Source organism: Crotalus tigris, unplaced genomic scaffold, assembly GCF_016545835.1.
Source record: "Crotalus tigris isolate CLP2741 ecotype Arizona unplaced genomic scaffold, ASM1654583v1 scf7180000024391.5723578, whole genome shotgun sequence".
NCBI classification, from domain to species: Eukaryota; Metazoa; Chordata; class Lepidosauria; order Squamata; family Viperidae; genus Crotalus; species Crotalus tigris.
In genome coordinates, this window is record NW_024100561.1 from 523,267 (window position 1) to 538,095 (window position 14,829).

Sequence of the window (14,829 nt, forward strand, 5' to 3'; positions counted from 1 at the left end):
GTATGATTACATATATTCCAATTTCAAAATACACTGCGATCCCTCAAAAAATTATTTGTCTTTGTCATTTTTAAAAAAATTATCTAGTAGGCTTATTGGGGCTTATTGACTTATGGAGCATATTTGCAGGACTGTTGCTTAATAACAAAAGTGAACATATTCAAGAATGAATTTATTTCTCAATTCTGGAAGAAGAATGAAGTAGCCGCATCTCATACTGAATTCTTTTGCCAGAAAGACAGCAGAGGATAATTGCTTGCAAACATATCTTTACTGACAGTACCCCAAGAATTCTGGCATCATTAATAAAATATGAGAAGGTTCATAACTTGAAAGCATAGGTAAGATTATAGTTTGATTCATAGTGACAATTATGGGATCTTCTATATGGAGTTTTCACAAACATTATAAATAGGATTATTATTTGATACTCTTTGACTAGATCCAAATAATAACTTGTATATGCCTAAGATAGTTTCGGCTCCTGTCTTACATCCCACCTTAATTGTGCAGCAGCCTTCTCTTTCAAAAGTGATTTATTATATAGAACATTAGAATGAGCATAAACGGAAGAAGAGGCGTATAGGAGCAGCATTAGAATTAGCTGTCTAAGTTTGGGGAGCTTGGACTGTATGCTGTATTGTTGCAGAGTTTGTGTGTTTGTTGTGGGTGTTTATGTACAGACACAGATACATTAAAATGTTCACCTAACATCATCTGACTGCCTTTCAGAATGTGCTCATGATAAAGCAGTGGATTGGAGTATCTGAGAAAGGTTTTGAGTAGATGGAGTTCAAGAAAGCAATATATATATTTGTTTCTGATCCATCCAAACATCAATGTTATCTGGAGAAAATGGCATAGTTCACACATACTTTTTGCAATTACCTACTTTCCGATACAATATTTCCCACCTTATATCCTTATGCAAACCTGTGGAGTCAAGTGGCTAAACACATATCTGGTTCAGTTCCAAGCTATACTATCAGACAAAGCTACTCAGTCTTCTGCAATATGAGGATACCTACAACTGTATCTGTCAGTAATTCAAAATGAGATTGGCAGTTATTAGCATCTATAAAATGATGACTTTTATTACTATTTTCCATCTCTAAATAACTTTTGCTATAGCCTCCTTATTCAGTCGATAAAACTTATTTGCTTTGTCGTATTCATACTTTTTTTCCTGCAGTGGTCGGTATATATACGTGCTGCAGTACGGAAAGAAAAAGGCCTGCCTATACTAGTAGAACTTCTTCGAATAGACAATGATCGGGTGGTATGTGCGGTTGCAACAGCTTTACGGAATATGGCCTTAGATGTCCGAAATAAAGAACTAATAGGTAGGTGCTAGCATGATAATTATTGGCTTCACACCAACTTTGCAACAATGTTATACAAATATGCCATTCCTGCTTACGGTTAGGTGAGAAATTAAACATATTTAGCACTGTAAAGTGTTAAGATATTTCCAGAATGGGATTCTCTATTCTTGGTTAATCTTGAAAAGGTCTATATGTATGTTGTGTTTTTATCTTTTGGGAGAGGCAGAATCCTTTCTGACACTACTCATTGTGTGCAAAACTACATGTGTTTTTGAGTTTTGTTCAAGTGCTGTAGGTGAAAGCTGAAAAGGATAGAAAAGATACAAACACATGAAAAGTTTAAATAGAAGTGGAAGGATCCCACCAGCAGGAATATTCTTGCAACCTCTTATAATGAAGAGTTTTCCCTCTTCTGATAATAGGAATGTCCAAGGAATGTCATTCTGCTCAGCTGGAAGCAAACTCAGTGTGCTAGTGTATTGTAATTTTGTATTCCTCTGGTTAATACCAACTTTTTCATTTTATCCAGAAGAATTGCAAATCCAGGATGGTGGCGAGAGATCATGAGTACTAGTCTTGTCCTGGACACAGTGTCAGCTGGGTGGCTTTGGGACAGTATCTCAGCCCTAGGAAGAAGTGACATATTATTCCTGAAAATCCTGCCTAGAAAACTGCAGGGATTGTCCACCCAGTCACCAGGAATCAAGGCTGACTTACTTGCTTTTAAAGCTACTGTATAGAAAGCCATTGATGTGCACATTTCTGCCTAAGACATTTTTCAATTCATGTAAAAATACATCTGATCAATAGTAATTTTTTAAATTTATATTGCCACCTAATTGCTCATTGATGACTCAAAGCAGTTTATAGGAGATAAAAGCACAATATAAAAGAGATAAAAATAATAAAAAATAAAACACACATTCATACCAATCATTTAATGGGCTCCATCCCGCTCTGGGTTCTCCAGACCCGCTGAGAGAACCATATCTTCAAGGACTTGTGGGAATCAGACTAATTCTCAGAGGGATGATGTTCCAAAGGGAGGGAGCCACCACGAGACGGCCCTTCTTCTGGATCCCACCAGATGTATCTCCTTAGGGGACGGGACCCACAATATTCCTTACCTCCCTCCTCTAGTGGGTCAGGTGGATGTAAACCGCAAGAGATAACCTGGTCCCACGCCATGAAGGGCTTTAAAGGGGACAACCAGCACCTTGAATTGCATCCGGAAGCAAATTGGTATCCAATGCAGCTCCCGCTGAAAAAGGCACTGAAAAAAGTGAATTTATGACCATTTTTCACACTTAACAATCATTGCAGCATCTCCATGGTCATGTGATTAAAATTCAGACACCGATTCATATTTATAACAGTTGCAGTGTCCCTGGGTTGTGTTATCACCTTTTTGCAACCTGTTGATAACAAAGTTAATGTGGAAGCCAGATGCACTTAACAACTGTGTTACTAACTTAACAAATGCAGTGATTCACCTAAACCAGCGGTTCTCAACCTTTTTATACGGCGACACACGGATGCGCCGGCATGCGCGGCACCGCCCCCATGCGCGGCGCCACCCCCTGAGGGGGAAAAATGGCGGGTCGTGTTGTTTGGCGACCCCCGTAAAATGGTCGTTCGACCCCAAATGGGGTCGCGACCCATAGGTTGAGAACCGCTGACCTAAACTGTGGTGAGAAAGGTCGCAAAATGAGGCAAAATTCACTTAACAACCATCTTGCTTAGCAACAGAAATTTTGGGTTCAATTGCAGTCATAAGTCGAGGACTACCTGTACTCTTCTTCTTTAAAAAAACATTCCTATTATATCACATCTTGAATTAATGTCCATCTGCCTAATCATCCTGTTCCAAAGTTTTCGATTTATCATCTTCAGTCACTATTTACAACAATTTTAGAAAAGAAAATAATTAAAGAATGACTAAGGGAGCTCACAGAAGGCTTTTTATTTCTGAGGAGGTTATTTAGGCAATTGTTAAGATGCTGTTTGCACTGTCTGCAAGTTAAAGATGGGAACTTTGAAATACACTTATAAACCATATTTTATTAGGGTTCTGGAACATCAAGTATCTTAACAATAAAGACTCCCTCAAGCAAAGGCCCTGTGCAGATCAACCACTGTGAATTCATCTCCAGTCTAATATTTTCTAGCTGATGTGTTCATATATTGTAGACATCCTCCTTACGCAGAGAGATTTAAGCTTTCTCCCAGATTTTTAGGAGGAAAAAAATCTTCACAATTATGCAGCTGGAAACCACTTTATGCCCCCAAATCTAAGAGATATGATCTGGAGGCCCTGTTAAAATGGGGCTTGGACCAAGCAACATAGCAACTGAAGCTTTGTTTAAAAAAAAATGTGAAATCATGGCCCAGATTGCTGTTTCTGTGGCAGGGTGCAGAGGATCAAAAGCATTCCTTCCGTGTTTGACTTCAGATGCTACAGCCACTGTAATTATTGGGAAACACTTTACCTTTTTTAAACGAAAAATATGACTACAAAATTTGTAAATCTGCTATCTAGTGCAGTTTTAGAAAGTTGTACTTATTTGAGTTAGTCAGAACCAACTTAAATTATTTTAGGAATATGTAGAAAATAATTGTCTTCTAAATACTCCTAGCAGTAGACAGTCTTCATCAAAGGTTTATAACTTGAAAGTCAAGGCTTGTATTATGTCAGGAGCTGCTTTTTTTTTCTATAATCAATTCATACTATTTTTTTTTATACAAACTACATAAATTTGATGACGGTAGGAATATTTTTACTAAAAGGGAACATTATGCTAATACAAAGTTACATGATATATGGTTATATACATGGTAATATTAATATTGTAATAAAGACTATTTATATGATATTCCATGGTACATTCTAAATCAGTATGTTAATTTATTCTCTGTCAAGTTTCTCATAAAATGGCTCAGTGCAAAGAATTTTCTCAATGATAAAATATGTAATGCCTCACTGTTAAAGTTTAAACTACGATCAATATATCCCAAAGGTGCTTTTTCAAAAGGCAACTGGTCTGTCTTTGTTTTTCCTTGAAGACGTTTCGCTTCTCATCCAAGAAGCATCTTCAGGTCGAACTTGAACTGAACTGAAGAAGCAAAATGTCTTCAAGGAAAAACAAAGTCCAGTTGTCTTTTGAAAAAGCACCTTTGGGACAACCATGACTGGATGAATGAGAATCTCCATAGACATTTAGGATGAATATAGTCTTCATCTATGTCAGATAATGACTTACCTTGTTTCCCTCCAGAAAAGATACAATCCAAAATTAAGTTGGAAACTTTATGGACATAATATACAGAAATCCAGATTCCAAAAGTGTATTCAGTTTTCTTAGCTGCATTAATTTAATTGGGCAATGTGAAAACAAAGAAAAAATATTCTAGCTCAAGTGTGCGTTGTGCTGGTTTCTACCATTAATAGGGAACTTGATTTACTAGTTTTGTCCTAAAAAGTTACATGGCAGTGTAGATTTCAGGGTGATATTCCAATAATCTCAACTAAAAACGGGTATTTTCTGTTACCTGTTTCCATTTTCTAATCACAAGCATTTTTAACCCCCAGCAGGTCTCACAAATATTATTTTTCCCTTGATCTCTGGTTAGTTGTACTCTATAATTTGTAGAGATCAACATCAGACCTACTTCAGAAATTAAGAAGTAGACATATTCAAGTAAATTATCCTGTGAAAACATTATCTGCAAACCCAACACTTTCAAACATATTTGATATTATAAGCAAAGTTATATTATTTCCCAGCTAATTGATTATTACTTTATCTATCTAGCTTTATTTAGAATTTTGTTAAGCGCATATGTTGGTTATCTCAAATTATGTGTAAAGGTAAATTAAGAGGCAATTCAGTATAGTAGTTATGGCACCAGTCTAGAAACCGGGGACTGTGAGTTCTAATCCTGCCTTATGCATGAAACCAGCTAAGTGGATTTAGTTCAGTCAGCCTCTATCAGTCTTAGGAAGAAAGCAATGGCAAATCACTTCTGAAAAACCTCGCCAATTGCAGGGACTATTCTAGGCAGTCATCAGGAGTCAACAGTGACTTGAAGACCAAAAGTAAAATAAATATAACAGTTGCTGTAGTTTGTATAAAGAACATAGAAGTAAAATTTGTTTTTTTAAGCTTCTATTTTAATTTGAATTCACAATAGAGGAGATGATGTCATTTGTATGACTGCATTTTTTTTCTTGTCTTTGCACATGAATGAAAATAATGTACTAGAAAAAGGAAAAATATGTGACATCACTTGTTCATGGCATAAATTTGTACAAAGGGGGAGGAATGTAAAGTACAATAAAAACTACAGCTTTCTATTTAAAAAAATCTCCATTCCCATAAAACTCAAATTAGTCAAATAACTTTCAGTATGACTTGAAAAGCTAGATTTTCTTCCATTCATACACCTCAATTTTTCTTTTTTCTTTTTTATTAAAAAGTTTTTATTTTCCATTTATTCATACAAAATACAATTAAATTCCTAACCATTGGTACCGCCTGCCCATTCCCCCCAGGCTGCGTCCACCCTCTCTAATCCTTCCCCATGTCCCTCCTCTTTCTCTCCTCCCCTCCTACTCTCTTCCCCTCCCCTTCTCCTGTAACCATCCTCCCTACTCCTTCCTCCCCTCTCATCCCTCTCACACACATGAACGCAGCATAGGGGAAATGCCCAAGCGTTTACCATGACTATATTATCATTACCCACCCATTCACCCACCCACCCACTCACCCACCCACCCACCCTCAACCTTCCCCCCCTCGCTTCCCAGAGCAGAGTACAGGGTTATTATTAAGAAAGTTAACAATAATAAAAAAAGAAAGAAAGAAAAAAGAAAGAAAAAAAGAGAAGAAAAAACATCATACTTAACCTTTAACTCCCCTTAAATTAAGTCATATAAACAAATATCTACAACAGTTACTATAAAATTTACTCATAAAATAAATGAAACTTTATAGTTCCATATTTTTTCTGAATATAATCTATCCATCTTCTCCATACAATAATATATCTTTCTTGTGTATGATCCTTCAAATAAACAGAAATTTTTGCCATTTCTGCAAAGTTAGAAACTTTAAATATCCATTCTTCTAAAGTAGGCAACGAGTCCTTCTTCCAATAGGAGCCTACTAATAACCTTGCTGCAGTTAATAAATTCAACATTAAAGTAGTTTCTTTGTCATTTAAATCCACAAAGATACCCAATAAGAATAATTGAGGGGTGAACTTTATCTTCCTTTTAAAAATCTTTTGAATGTTCCACCAAATCATAATCCAAAAAGCCTTTACCTTTTTACAATTCCACCAAACATGAAAATATGTCGCATCCATATTACCACATCTCCAACATTTGGGTTGTAAATTTGGATACATACAAGATAATTTTTTAGGATCTAAATGCCATCTGTAAAACATTTTATAAAAATTTTCCCTCAAATTTTGAGCTTGTGTAAATCTAACATTTCTAATCCAAATTGTCTCCCATAAGTCCAGTGGGATCGGATCCTGAATATTCTGAGCCCATTTAATCATACAGTCTTTAACCAATTCTGTTTCAGAGTCTAATTCTATTAAAGCATTGTAAATTCTTTTTATATGGGCCTGACTTTGATCTTTAATCTGAATAACCAGATTTCCATCTTCTAGTGTTATTCCTTCTTTTTTATCTACAGTCCACCTGTCCACTATTTGTAAATATTGAAACCAGGACTGTAGAATATTTTCTTGCCTTAATACATCTAGAGATTTTAAATGCCAATCTGAACCTGACCAAGTTAATAATTTTTTATACAAAATTTTATCAAAATTCATCCCCTTAGAAATCCCCTCAATTGCACGTCTAGGAATCCCCCAGATAGGTATTTTATAGTTTAACCTATAATAATACTTTTTCCAAACTCGAAGTAAGGCACTCCTCAAAATATGTGATTTGAAAGCCCGGTCCACTTTCTTATTAAAAATTAAATATGCATGCCAACCATACATTAAATCCCATCCTTCAAGAACAAGAATATCCTTATTTGTTAAATTAAGCCAATCACTTATCCAAGTTAAGGCGGCTGCATCATAGTATAATTTCAAGTTAGATGCTTTAAGTCCTCCTCTTTCTCGGGCATCTTGCAAAATCTTAAACTTAACCCTTGGTTTTTTCCCAGCCCAAATGAATTTATTGATACCCTTCTGCCATTCCTCCAAATTTACATCTTTTTTTAAAATAGGTATCATCTGAAACAAGAAAAGAAACTTTGGTAGAACATTCATTTTTACAGCTGAAATTCTCCCCAACAATGACAATTGCAGTTTTTTCCAGTCATTTAAATCCTTTTGCACTTTTGCCCATAGTGATTCATAATTATTTTTATACAATTTTCCATTTGAGGCAGTTAAATATACTCCCAGATATTTAACCTTTTTCACCATCTGAAAACCTGTGGCTTTAACCAAACTTTCCTTGTCATTGGCTAACATATTCTTAGATAATATCTTAGTCTTATGGTTATTGACTTTAAAACCAGAAACTTTTCCATACTGTGTTATAGGTTCTAATAAACAATCAACCGCTCTAATCGGTTGTTCCAAAATCAAAACCAAATCATCCGCAAAAGCCCGTAATTTATACTCATTTTTTCTTATCTTTATATCCTTGATTACCTTTGATTCTCGAATCTGGATCAACAAAATCTCCAATGTCAAAACAAATAACAATGGAGATAATGGACATCCTTGTCTTGTCCCTTTTTCAATACTAAAAGTCTCAGTCAATCCCCCATTAACAACAACTTGAGCAGATTGTTGCTGATATATAGCTTTAAGTGCATGTAAAAATTATCCCCAAAATTCATTTTCTCTACCAGTGAGAATAAGAATTGCCAATCTAATTGATCAAAGGCTTTTTCAGCATCCAAAAATATAAAAGCCACAGGAATCTGATTGTTCTTATCCAAATACTCAATTAAGTTAATAATTTGTCTAACATTATATTTCATGTATCGCCCTGTTATGAATCCTGATTGATCACTGTGAATCAAATCCTTCATAACCTGCATTAATCTATTTGCCAAAATTTTTGTAAAAATCTTGTAATCTACATTTAATAATGATATCGGCCTATAATTCTTAGGCTCTGTAAGATCTTGATCCTCCTTCGGAATCAATGATATAAACGCTCTTTTCCAAGAAGGAGGAACTTGTGCTCCCAGCAAGATACTATTAAAAAGCTCCTTTAATGGCTCCAACATTTCTTCATATAAATTTTTATAATACGTCGATGTCAATCCATCTGTTCCTGGAGACTTTCCCACCTTTAACTGCTTGAGAGCTAAGCCAATTTCCTCCACAGTAATTAAACAATTCATCCCATTTTGCTGTTCCTCTGAAACTTTAGGAAAATGTACTGATTGTAAATATTTATCTATATCCATTCCCTTTATATTATCACTTGAGTATAGTTTTGTGTAAAAATCTAAAAAACTCTTTTTAATCAAATTTTGCTGAAAAACTTCAGTACCTTTACATTTTACTTTCTCTATAATCCTAGCTTTCTGTTTCTTTCGTAACTGATAAGCTAACCACCTCCCAGGCTTATTCACATTACAAAAGGTATTATGTCTCATATAACGCAAATTGGTAGCCACCTGATCTGCCATTAACCTGTTAAATTGTTCCCTAAGAATCTTTATAGAAACCTTTAAGTTATTATCAGTTGGATTAAGAGCAAGTGCTTCTTCTTTTATTTTAATCTTATCTTCTATTTCTCTACGTCTTTGTATCCTTTTATCCCTAGAAACTTTATTTAAATGAATTAAAATTCCCCTCATATATGCCTTACTGGCGTCCCAGACCATGGGCATCGATGTACCCTTATTCATATTTAAAGCAAAAAACTCCTTTAAATACTCTTTACATTTTTGTACAAACTCTCCCCCGGATAAACAAATTCTCATTCAGTCTCCAAGGCCTTCTGTTCCCGTCTTCCAAGTATAGCTCCATCCACACAGGACTATGGTCTGAAAGGGTCCTGGGAAAGATTTTTACCTTTCTCACCCTAGAAAGAAAATCACTAGTAATCAAAAAGAAGTCAATCCTTGAAAATGACTGGTGTCTATCCGAATAGACGGTAAAATCTCTATCACTTGTGTTCCTTTCTCGCCAAATGTCAATAAGTTCCAACTCTTCTTTCAAATCAAAAAAAGTTTTGGGTAATTTAGTTTGAGTAAAATTTTTTGAAGAGCTCTTTTTATCTATAGTTATATCCAAAACTCCATTCCAGTCACCCATCAAAATTAGAGATTTATAATCCAACTGGGATATCTTCCTATGCAAAAGCTTATAGAATTGCTTCTGTTGTTGATTAGGGGCATATAATCCAACAATAAGAACTTTCTTGCCTTGTAACAGTAGTTCCATAAAGACATATCTTCCTTCAAGATCAACCTCAATTAATTTAGCCGATAATTTTTTTCTTCACATAAATTACAACACCCCCTTTTTTCCCTGGAGCTGGAGCTATAAAATGTGATCCCAAACGAGAATTTGTCAAATATTTTGAGTCCTTTGAAGTTAAATGAGTCTCTTGCAAACATATCAAGTCATTATTATGTTGTTTCAAATAATAGAAGACCTTTCTCTGTTTCTGAGGTGAATTTAAGCCATTAACATTCCAGGTCAGGAACTTGGCCATCTACACCGCCTGAAGCCTTTGAAGCATAGCCTGAAAATCAACTGTCGAAGATCTTTTAGGTCTTGCCCCTCCCACAGGCTCTGTAGTAACCATTCCTTCTACTTTATTGCCACTCTTCTGCTGCTGCTCTTTTTCTTTGCGTTTATGGGCAGCTCGTGTCATCCTTTGATCTTTTATCTCAAGATTCTGTACAGGCAACACCGCTTGTTCCATGACCATCAATGAGGAAGCTCCTGCCATAACGGGCTCTTCAATTATCCTTGTTTGTGGAGGTGAAGACGGTCTTGCCTTTAGAATAGAGTGATAGAAATTTCTTGCCTTTAAAACTGTAGTTAATCTGTAACGTATTCCATCATAATTCATTACGATTCCTCTTGGAATCTCCCATCTGAACTGGATTTGACAACGTTTTAACTCATCAGACAGAAAAGTAAAATCTTTTCTACCTCTTAAAATTTTTGGAGGTATTTCTTTTAAAATTATCACATCTTGAGCTGCAATTTGAAACCTCTTTTTATAAAAAACCTGTATAATTTCATTACGAGTAGATCTTCTGGAAAAGTAAATAACCACATCTCTTGATAAATTTCTCTGTCTGGCAACCCGTGAGTTGACTCTGAAGATTTTTTCTATCTCATTCCCAACTTCTTCTGGTATCCATCCAAGATTAAAAGCGATATCTCTAACAATAAGCATCTTCAAATCTTCCTGGGAATTTTCTTTCAATCCTCGGATATGCAATGCGAACTCCATTTCTCTATATTGTGAAATAGTTTGTTCATCCTGTGTAACTTCTATCTTATTCTCCACTTCCTCCATTCTAAATTCCAGTTTTGCTGCATTTTCAGTAATCTCTTCCATCTTATCGTCAATCCTTTCAATATGCAGGGCAAGACCAGAAAACGCAAATAATATGTCTTCTCTGACCTGCTTGTTCTTTTTCTCCAATAATTCTTCTGTAATAGCCCTCTCTGCAATTATAAGATCTTTTACCTCCTCTTTAATATCCAAAGCAGTCATTTTTAAAGCCTCTTGTAAGTCTTTGAGAGAGATTGCAGGAGGAGGAGAGGGTGGGGGTGATTTTGGTTTAGACTGAGAAACAGGTTGAGTCATTGGGGAGGAAATAGAAGCTTTAGGGACAGAGACCAAACGTTTTGAAGCCATTCTGTTAAGTTCAAAGGAGCAACAGTTCTTTAAATAATAATAAAAAATAAAAAGAGAAAGAGGAACAAAATTCTTGCCTCTATATTTAAAACATGAACTTTTAACTTTGTTGCAAAGTCAAACAAGAAAGACAGTCGCCATTTTGCCTTTCACTTTCCCTTTCTTCAAAAGGGAAAGTAAACAAAGAAAAAAAGGGGGGGAGAAAATGCTTGCAGGAGTTAAAGTCACAATCAATCTTAATCCACTTTCTCCTGGTCTGCTCTGTCTGCATTTGAATACTCACAAGCCTCCCCAAAAAGCAGATGTGGGAGCGGCGCCTTGCTTCATCCCAGAACTTCGGGACAAAGACGTCCTGGAGTGCGGAGTTGGCTCAGGCTCCGAGGGAGCTCTACCCTCCGATCCCTGAAATTATGGGGATCCAGGGGAGCTCTTACCTCTACCTGAGCGGCTCTTCTCTTCCCTTTCTCCCAGGGAAAAGATTCAAGCTGCAGGACAGCTGATTGTCAAAGTCCCGCGGCTTTTACACAACCCAGGAACGGGCTGCTTTGTGAAAAGCAGCCATCGTAGCTGCTTGATCACACCGGAAGCCCACACCTCAATTTTTCTTAATGTTTTTATTCTTCTTCGCACTTTGAAAAAGTTAATTGATCTTCATGAAAGATAATAGGCTATCCTTTCTATATTAATTTCTTATTGTTTATTTTAATGAAAATATTGTAGCTTCCTTTTCTGTGAGCTCAAGTTGTTTTAACTGTAAACACATGGTATAATAATAATAATAATAATAATAATAATAATAATAATAATAATAATAATAATAATAGCAAAAGGCGGCCTTATTACGAACTGCTTCCATCCTGCGACGATATCTGTAATACCATCAAACATCCACATCTGCCTATCCCAGGTCCTGGGTAAGGACTCGATAGGTAGACAAAATGCCAAATCCAGTCTGAACATCTGGCTGACTGTTCGATGATCGATAATCGATAGGTAGACAAAATGCCAAATCCAGTCTGAACATCTGGCTGACTGTGCGATGATCCATAATAATTGTTATTGCACTGTTTCCTCTGTCAGCAATACTGAATAACTCAGGACATGGCTATCAAACATCAAAAACATCTGCCAGACTATCCCATCTCCTTTACATGGATGATCTGAAGCTGTATGGAAAAACATCATCTGAAATAGAATCGCTGCTCAACACTGTCCGCATATATAGCCAAGATATTGTAATGGAGTTTGGCTTGGACAAATGTGCCACACTTGCTATCAAACAAGAGAGTAAAGAAGATCTTAAAGTCCAAACTCAATGGAGGAAATACCATAAAGGCAATCAACACCTGGGCAATTCCAGTCATTAGGTACACAGCTGGAATAGTGGACTGGACTGAAGCAGAACTAAAAGCAATGGATAGGAAAACCAGAAAAATAATGACAATGAATCACGCCCTTCATCCATGCAGTGACATTGACAGACTTTATCTACCAAGGCAAATAGGTGGGCGTGGAATGCTACAAGTACATCAGATGGTTGAAGAAGAAAAAATGGCTTTGGAAGAATATCTGAAGAACAATGATGAAGATGCACTGAAATTAGTATATCAGGAAGGCTTACTGACTACTGGAGAGACCAAACTGGCCTACAAGAAAGACCAAATGAAGAACAGAATAGAGGCATGGGAAGACAAAGCACTACATGGCCAATACATTAAAAAAATAGCTTGGAAAGCAGATAATAACAAGACCTGGCAATGGCTAAGAGCAGGAAAATTGAAGAAAGAGACCGAGGGACTAATTCTGGCTGCACAAGACCAAGCCTTAAGGACAAATGCATATAAAGTCAAAATTGAGAAGACAGCAACAGACAGTAAGTGCCGCCTATGCAAAGAAGCTGAAGAAACAGTGGACCACCTGGTAAGCTGTTGCAAGAAGATTGCACAGACTGATTACAAGCAGCGGCATGACAAAGTACCAACAATGGTGCATTGGAAGATCTGCAAAAAATATCATTTGCCTGTAAGCAAAAACTGGTGGGATCATAAAATAGAGAAAGTCATAGAAAATGATAAAATTAAACTGCTCTGGGACTTCAGAATTCAAACAGACAAGCACCTGCAACATAACACCCCAGACTTAACAATTGTCGATAAGAAAGACAAAAAAGTCTGGATAGTGGACGTGGCAGTGCCTGGAGACAGCAGAATAGAAGAGAAAGAACTGGAGAAGATAACAAAATACAAAGATCTACAAATAGAAATAGAAAGACTGTGGCAAAAGCAAGCAAGGGTAGTACCAATAGTAATAGGCTCCTTGGTGCAATCCCAAAACAACTGGAGCACCACTTGAACACCATTGGCATTGACAAATTCGCTATTAGTCAATAGCAAAAGGCGGCCTTACTAGGAACTGCTTCCATCCTGCGACGATATCTGTAATACCATCAAGCATCCACATCTGCCTATCCCAGGTCCTGGGTAAGGACTCGATAGGTAGACAAAATGCCAAATCCAGTCTGAACATCTGGCTGACTGTGCGATGATCCATAATAATAATAAAACTTAGAAGGGACTTTGGAGGTCATCTAGTCCAACCCCCTGCTCAGGCAGGAAACCCTATACCATTTCAGACAAATGGCCGTCCAGTCTCCTCTTAAAAACCTCCAGTGTTGGAGCATTCACCACTTCTGGAGGCAGGTTGTTCTACTGGTTAATTGTTCTAACTGTCAGGAAGTTTCTCCTTAGTCTATGTTGCTTCTCTCCTTGATTACTTTCCATCCGTTGCTTCTTGTTCTGCCTTCAGGCGCTTTGGAGAATAGCTTGACTCCCTCTTCTTTGTGGCAGCCTCTGAGATATTGGAACACTGCTATCATGTCCCCCCTCGTCCTTCTCTTTATTAAACTAGATATACTCAGTTCCAGCAACTGTTCCTTATTTTAGCCTCCAGTCCCCTAATCATCTTTGTTGCTCTTCTCTGTACTCTTTCTAGAGTCTCAACATAGCCAGAACACTTATTTAAAACACACATTAGAATATAAATCCAGCTTCCAACACACACAAAAATCACTGAAAGGGAACAATAAAAATTCTTGAAATGCAATTTACTCACATATACCTACATTTAGCTCATAAGTATAGTATAGCTACTTGTACCTAAAGAAAGGGGTCTCAAAAAGTGTTCCAAGCACTATGAGCTATTTCTTAAAATGCATACGCATCCTTATATGATGTTGGCTGGGTGTTGTTCATTGGGAGTGTAAGGATCAGTTCTAATGAAATTGAAATGATTGCTCAGTTTGCTCAATCCATTTCAGTTCATGTTTTCAGACAGCTGAGTGGCATTTACCTAATTAGGAAGTTGATTTAGTTTGCAAGGATAGAATCTATATGTGTAAGAGGTATTGAATCATTAGATCAATTCAAAGACAACAATTTGATTCAGTGTTTTGATACAAATTGATAATGTGACTCAGAAAAGGGATAGTTTAGAATTTAATTGAATCTTCACAAAGAATAATACTCAAGTTAGTTCTCTAGTGGGTTGGGGTATAAGTGGTCCATATAAATTTCTTGCTTACCAATAGTAATAGTGGTAGTTGCAGTAGACCAGAATTTCTGTTGC

General features: G+C 36.5%; 1 protein-coding gene and 1 long non-coding RNA gene across 14 annotated transcripts in view; one reads left to right on the plus strand and one right to left on the minus strand.

The window, feature by feature from the left end:
* The window catches only part of CTNND2 (catenin delta 2), a 524,740-nt gene that overhangs the window by 446,173 nt on the left and 63,738 nt on the right, over positions 1-14,829 (plus strand). For all 13 annotated transcript variants that reach the window (XR_005555019.1, XM_039329341.1, XM_039329329.1 and 10 more), the window contains one exon: positions 1,193-1,343. Coding sequence is in view for 12 of the 13 variants with exons in the window: in XM_039329341.1 (XP_039185275.1) it covers positions 1,193-1,343 (151 nt within the window). In the remaining variant the exon portion in view is untranslated. The remainder of the gene's footprint in view (positions 1-1,192; positions 1,344-14,829) is intronic.
* Positions 1-14,829, minus strand: part of LOC120301761 — a 154,501-nt gene that overhangs the window by 14,481 nt on the left and 125,191 nt on the right. The gene's annotated exons all lie outside the window — the stretch shown is intronic.